This window comes from Ovis aries, chromosome 8 (assembly GCF_016772045.2).
Source record: "Ovis aries strain OAR_USU_Benz2616 breed Rambouillet chromosome 8, ARS-UI_Ramb_v3.0, whole genome shotgun sequence".
NCBI lineage: Eukaryota > Metazoa > Chordata > Mammalia > Artiodactyla > Bovidae > Ovis > Ovis aries.
In genome coordinates this window covers 48,704,194-48,711,331 of record NC_056061.1, presented here as the reverse complement: position 1 = coordinate 48,711,331, position 7,138 = coordinate 48,704,194, and the positions used below count along the sequence as shown (strand labels likewise).

At 38.9% G+C, this 7,138-nt stretch overlaps 1 protein-coding gene across 1 annotated transcript in view; it reads right to left on the bottom strand.

Moving 5' to 3' along the window:
• Positions 1-1,378: 1,378 nt before the first annotated feature.
• The window catches only part of RNGTT (RNA guanylyltransferase and 5'-phosphatase), a 235,173-nt gene continuing 229,413 nt past the window's right edge, over positions 1,379-7,138 (bottom strand). Inside the window, exons 15-16 of the mRNA XM_027972440.3 lie at positions 5,476-5,599; positions 1,379-3,981 (exon numbers count right to left, since the gene is read on the bottom strand). Coding sequence (XP_027828241.1) covers positions 3,824-3,981; positions 5,476-5,599 — 282 coding nt within the window. The 3' untranslated portion in view covers positions 1,379-3,823. The remainder of the gene's footprint in view (positions 3,982-5,475; positions 5,600-7,138) is intronic.

The following is a 7,138-nucleotide window of genomic DNA, read 5'->3' as shown; positions in this document are numbered from 1 at the left end:
CAAAAAGTTTTCACCAGTTTGGGGTTAAATGTAGAGGCAATGGACAGTGTGGTGAGATGTCCATAAAACAAACTCTGTTCTATATAATTACATGTCTTTTCTTTGAACTTATGTCTTACCTTTTTTGGGAATTAAGATTCCCTTTACTTTATGAAATAACGGCAACAGCTTTTTGTAAACATCCTTTCATGGCGAAACAGTTGGCAACGCCAGATCTGTGCAGTGATTTTTTTTGAAATGTGAAGTTGTCTTAGAAGCCTGGAAGGCCCAGCGGTCACCTGACAGCCAAGTCTGGGGAGAGGACTGGCACATCTGGGTTGACCAAGGCTGATAGTGACCTGCCAAAGTGTCAGAGCTGACAGCAAACTATGTGACAGCCAGAAAACACTGGCCTGGTGTGTGACTTAATCATTTATTTCCTCTTAATTGCATCTTTGGAATTAAGCATCTTAATGAGGATTATTAAACTCCTTTTCATGGCCTCTGTGTCACTCACATTTAAACACTGTTTAATTTAAATGTGACTTAGTAAGTTCCTAAAAATATATTTACTTTCCTGCTCCCAACTTCATCTTACTTTGGAGAGAGGTGCTCACAATAGGTGCTCACCTATTACCTGTTAGCATTGAAGAAACAACTGAAACAGTTTGGGACCCTGGCATGAAAGCAGCCCTCCCCACAAGAGCTGTACCAGAGCCTTTCAGCGAGTACTTACTACACCATCAATCAGGCCAGCAGAGCCTGGTATGCTGCAATCCATGGGGTTGCAAAGAGTTGGACACCACTGAGCGACTAAACAACAAATTAGGTGAAGGAGGTGAAAGACCTATGTTTGGTTCTCAGCTTACAACTCACTAGCTATGTAACCTTGGGTCAAAGCTTTCTCAAATGCAAAATGAAGTTGAGACGGTATCTCCTTGAACAAAGTGGTTCTGTTTGGGGTTTGGTGAATATTCCACAAGGGTGATATGGTTATTATCGTGAATATAGGATATTCACAAAACACTGGCTTTTACACAAGAATCACGTTAGACTTGAGAAGATTCTTTTTGATTATCTGGCCCAATCTTGGCACTTGATAGATGGGGAGAAACAAGTCCTAGAGTGGACAGAAATCCAACAGGAGGCAGAGCCTAGACTTGGTCTCTGGGTCTAGCCCAAGATTTTCTCTAACACATTAGTTTTTCCTACCTGGAAGCATTTGATGCATAATTTTCAAGTTTCGTGGTTTCTCAGAAAGAAAAATAGAGGCAAGTTTTTATGCTAATCTCCAGAATGCAACAAAACTAGGTGGATGTTGAGGGGCCTGGTTGAGAGGATCTGATACAAGCAATAAAAGGGACACAAAAGCATCACCAGTAAAACAAAGCAGATACACTTTCTGTTATTTGAAATCAGTAGTTTTATTACAATATGCACTGATACACAATTAGAGAAGGAATGTCCTGACATTTTCTGAGCATTTCACGGAAAGCAAATGTAACCAGCCAGGCAGTCGAGTCTTCCACATCTTTTCCAAACACAAAGCAAAATATTTTATCTGTGATAACAAAGGAAAGTAAAGTTTTCCTATTCTTGTCTACAAAACTTCAGTGTCAGAAAACAGTTATTAGGAAGTGGGCTGAGACAGGAAGCATTTCCTTCATGAAGTTCCAAATCGTGCCTCCAGACTTCCACCCCCATTATTTTCTGGATGACTTTTTATGACACTATGGATGGTAATGTGTTCAGGGGCTAAATGGGATCTACTTACTATATATCACTACAACTGAAAGGGAAAGATAAGTTAAGAAAATTAAGTCCTGGAAAATGCACAAAGGCAAAGAGAAAATATCTGGGTGTACTGAAGATGAGATGCTCTTTTCACGTAACTCATTTAAAAGGTTACAATTACCATAAACATTTTTAACTCCATTAAAGATCGCTGACAAAGACTTGCTCTCTCATCAGCAAAAGGCTTCTGCCTTTACATGAGCTTGGAAGAAAGCATCACACTGTGTGAAAAGAGCCACTAATCCTGGTGAAGCAGATGTCAGACTATCAGGAGTTGCATAGGCTTTTCAGATCCATTTTGTACAAGACACCATGAAATCTTGACCAATTTCCACCTTTCAATAGTTGCAGTAGCAATCAGATGTTTTTATTCCTGTAGCACTCAAACACACAAAAGTACTCTAGGAAAGAAACACTAAAATGGCATTTTGAATAAATTCATATTACATAACTTGGGAACAATAAAGGGAGAAGCCCAAGCATGACTCTAGTATTTAATACAGAAAAGCATTGCAGGGGAAAACTTTGTTTAAAAACATTAAAACGCGAATGAATAGAAATACACTTTTGGTTAATCTGTGCTGTTTCATATAGAAATCCTACCAGATATTCAATCTACGAGGTGACTCGTTTGGATTTTCAAGTCTCACTGTCTCAGCAGGAGAATGTACACTGCTGCCTACACTCACATATATATGCACTTACATACATAAAGTTCAGATTAGGAAAATTGTTTTAAATCCACACACTTAAAACCTGTACCCTAAAAATAAATACATTGGCCTCTAGTAAGCTAATTCTCAAGAGTTCCTTGACAAACCAATCAGAACACAGTTTCTCAACAATGGCATGTGACGAATTAGCCACTCTTTAAATCCATTATCTATCAGTAAATGTGTTAAAATTCAGATGTACAACCGAAATAGCATTCCCAGAATAGAAGATGAGAGAAAATTCTGGCTTTGAAAATAAATGTCTTGGCTTCCTTCATGTTTAGTTCCTACAGATGTCTAGTCTTTGCCTCTGCATTTATCTAGCAGTGGGAGAGCATTTTCCAGTGACAGCGTTCTCTTTCACTGATATCACCTTCTAATCAAAGGAGTCAGCTGGCATTTCCTTTGTGGTTTTGTGTAAAGGAACTAATACAACATTGTGTATATATCTGGTATCACTCCCATCATTACAGTGAGTTGTGTGTTTTAATGTAATTTACAATGTGCCGATACCACTGAGGTAAGGGAGAAGTAGCCCTGGCATAAAAAAAAAAGTCTCCCAGAAGAACAACACACATAGGACTGGGTGGTGTATCTCTATGTTTTATGAAGTGACTCAAGACCACTGCCAGAGTGGACAGACTGGATATCTGTCTGATACTGTAGTTCAAACAACAGACTCGATATACTTCCTTTAGAAAGAATGACATTCACAAAATGGAGCTTTACTTTTTTACTTTTACAGTTCCAAAACAATTCTTAGAATGATAGAAACCAGACCAAGTTGTTTAATACAGTACAATATTTAACAACCTTGTCATTTGGTTTTGAATACAAGAATTTCAGAGATGTAGGAAATCCATGATAAATAATAGCAAGAATGTTTAATGCCACTGCCTAAATGTTTTAAAAGGAAAATCTATCATAGTTGAAATATAACCTCTAAAAAAGACAATGTTCTATGCACTCACAGTTCCAGATTGCTAACTTTATAAATTAAAGCAAAAGTTATCCATATATAAACAAGGCCTCTTTTTCATTGATTTTGATCTCATTTAAACCTTTAGATATTTCAGTCTTCAGATTCCACAAGGTAAGGCTGAGTTTATCAGATATAAATAAAATGTTTAAGTCCATGATGTACTGTAGCACTGAGGAAACAAAAACATCAAATATTTACAGACTGGCTACAATACTTTTTTTTTTTTTTAAGTCAAATGTGTATCAACATCAAGCCACACTCTTTTTTTTTTAAATTTCTCTGGTTGCAAAAAATGGGACAACAGCATTTTTTCTCACTCATCTTTCCTCTCAGTCCTGAAGTCAGAGGCAGGTCCTTAGGTCAAAGGTCTTTTGGGAGGTGGTGGAGGCATGAGCTCTGTGTCTGGGTCTGGATGATGCTTTCGCTTCTGTCCTTGAGAAGCTGCTGCACATCTGTCAATGAACTCGAAGAGCATCTCCTTGGTGACAGGGTTGGAGATACTATTGCACACAGCTGTGGAAAAAGGGAGACACGTGTCTCGTGTGAGGGTTCATGAAGGGAGCTGACTTGCCCCACGGAGATGAGGACGGGAGAGGTTTCCATCCCAACAGGCTAGAACGTTCCATCTTGCCGACGTGGGTGACTTGCTGCGAATTAAACTGTGCTCCTCTCTCCCCAACCCCTGAAATGAGTGCATTGCTGGTGGCTTTTCCTTTTTTGGCAGAGCCATGTGGCTTGTGCGATCTTAGTTCCCAGCCCAGGGATCTATCCCCTGTCCCCTGCGTTGGAAGCACTGGATCCCCAGGGAAGTCCCTCTGGTGGTTACACTTTACTATTAACTCTAGAACAAAATGTTTACGTATTTGGGTTTAACCTGTCTTCACCACAGTTTTCGATCCTTCCAAACAGTTTGTATTGCACACTGATCTCACGCAGTGCATCACACTACAGTCCATGTCCATACAGTTTCTAAAGAAAACACACCCTGTGTCCTTCGACCTTTCTCTCTCTCAGAGAGAAGTGCACACTGTCACGTGTGTAACACGGCACACTAAGGCTTTGTTGTAGCCGGGAAAGCATATTTTTATTTTAGTAGCTTGTTTGAAGTAAGGTATTATAACAAAATGACTATTAAATAAAGCACCTTTTCTTATGTGATCAAAACTGTATTTATCTACTTGGTTTTAGAAAAAAAGACATGGGCTTAATTACTCCTCTTTTTTGAAATTAACTCATACTGTCTGAACACAAATAGTTCTAACAAGAATCTTTTGAATGTATAAAAGTAACTTTTAAGCTGTAAAACTCAAACTGGCAATTTCTTTATTATCTCTTAAGCTTATCATACAACCATCAGCACCTTCACTGACTGAGCACTCTTAAAGTTCACAATCCCATTAACCTTTAATCTTGGTTTGTTGTTTTTTTCCAATTCCACTAAAAGCTCAATCCAGAGTTGCCTGAAGTAGTAGTTTACCTTATAAAAATAATTAATGCATGCTGCTCCTCATGAAACTAGCTTACTACTCTGAATTCCCAAAGCAATCATACTGTATCCAGAGCACATCCTGAAGATAGCATATCAAATTTTACATTTTTTTTTTTAAGCTTTTCATTGACTTTGTTCTCCATTGTTTGTAAAGCTATTTTAGGAGCTGGAAATTACATTTTCCCCTGCTAATTCTGTCTTTTACCATCTGGCAAACGACGGTTTTTAGCGTTTTGAACAGATCTGCAATTACCGTGGTTTTTGTTGTGGTTGTTGTTCAACAAATTCATCTTGTCCACAGCTCACCTTCTTGCCCTTTAAACTGCTCCCCTGGGCGCCTGGCAGGAGCCCACAGGTTGAAAGAGGACTGGAGTCACAGGGTACAGACCTGCCACAAGCCCTCTTTGGTCTGGATGGTCTTCTCCCCTCTGAGCTGAACCACGAAAGAGGTTCGTTCTAACACCTTATCTCTTTTGGGGGGTTTCATGTACCATCCACTGGGAGGCTGTCATACTCACCCATGGCAGTGTTGTAGGCATTAGGAAAACTTTTATCTGTTCTCTGTCTCATAAAGACCCAGCTGTTGTTCTCGAATTTGCATTCTATAATTTTGTTGTCATACTGTTTTAGCTCTTTTGTCACCTGTTTTAAAAGAGAATTGAGGAAAATATTTAAGTCATTTGACAGGCTCTTGCCTCCATTACGTGACAGATGCATGAGGGGATGCCAAAAACACCTCAGTGGCCCGTCACATGGAGCTCTTTGTCATCTGAAGCGTCTAATCAAGCCCAAGGATGCGGTACTCACTCCCCTGCACACTTGCTGATTAATCTGACATCTTATAAATAGGAGTGAAAATGGCTGCCAATATATAGCAGTTAAAGGAAGCTATGAGGAAACCAGCCACTCCTGAGCCAGAGGCAAATATGTTACCATAGGGACCAGTGCCTCCAATACCGTCTGTGTCCCTCTGGCTTTCAGGAACTGAGTATCTGCAAAGGTTCCAAAAACTTTCAGAAAGGTCCTGCCATCTAAATTCTTACGTCAGAACCTAAGAAATCCCCTTTACTGGTTAAGATAAAAAGTTGCACACAAGAGAGCAGACATTAGGATCTGATTCAGGCAATGTGCATCCTAAATATTTTGCTTTTTAAGCAGTGATAATTAACCAAACAGCTCATCTTTAGGCTGTTTATTTACCCTTTTCATCTCCAAAATGGTATGGATTCAGAGATGAAGCTGGTTTTGATATTAGGTGGTGGATTTTTTTGGCTACTTCACCTCAGATGATTGAATATGGATTACAACTTACTCTATCAAAGCTAACAAGTATCCATGGCAACTGTAGAACCTTTTAAAAGATATTTCATCGGGCTGTGAGGATGGTTTTCATAAATAGGAATCTAAGCTTATCTTTGCAGTTTTCAAATCAAATGCCAGTCATAGTAATATTTTAATTCTGTCCTCATCTTTCACAGCTAACAACTTTTCCTCACAATATGGAAGATTGCAATCAGTTAACTTCATTAGCATTATTTGAAACGCTCTCCTTTTTCTACTCACGTATTCATTACCACCTAGGAATATAAAGGGAAGCAAATTTTTAAAAGATGCTGTCAATTCACAGAACAGGCAGCGCATGTTTTCATAAAAACTTCCAAATTGTAGTCCTCTTCCCTTCTTCAGTATTACAGCTGATTGGACTACTTGCATTTTCAACAAATCTGACAGGACCAACACATTTCAATGTGCTGGAGCCAGACCTAGCCAAGAAAATGATGTTCTACTTAGAAAACTTGATAATTCATTCTCAAATATTCATTATTCTAATCTCAACTCCCCTCCCTCCCTTCTGAAGGATCTACCTCCTTTCATTTTTGATACATGATCTATATCCAACGTAGGCTATTTACTCAGGTATAGGAACCACGTACATTACACCAGAAGCAGGGCCTAACAGGTAGGTTGCTAAACCTCTCAGATTCTTCATTTTCTAATTTCTTAAGTGGGCAATGGAGTTTCTAAGGCACCGGGACACTGGAGCAATAATAAATGAGTGTCCAACACACAGTAGCCCACCAGTAAAATTCTTAATTGAATATAAAGTCAGGAAATGAAACATTACTTGTAAACTTTAAAAAAAACAAGCTAAGCAAATTCACTAAAGAAACCAAGATGACA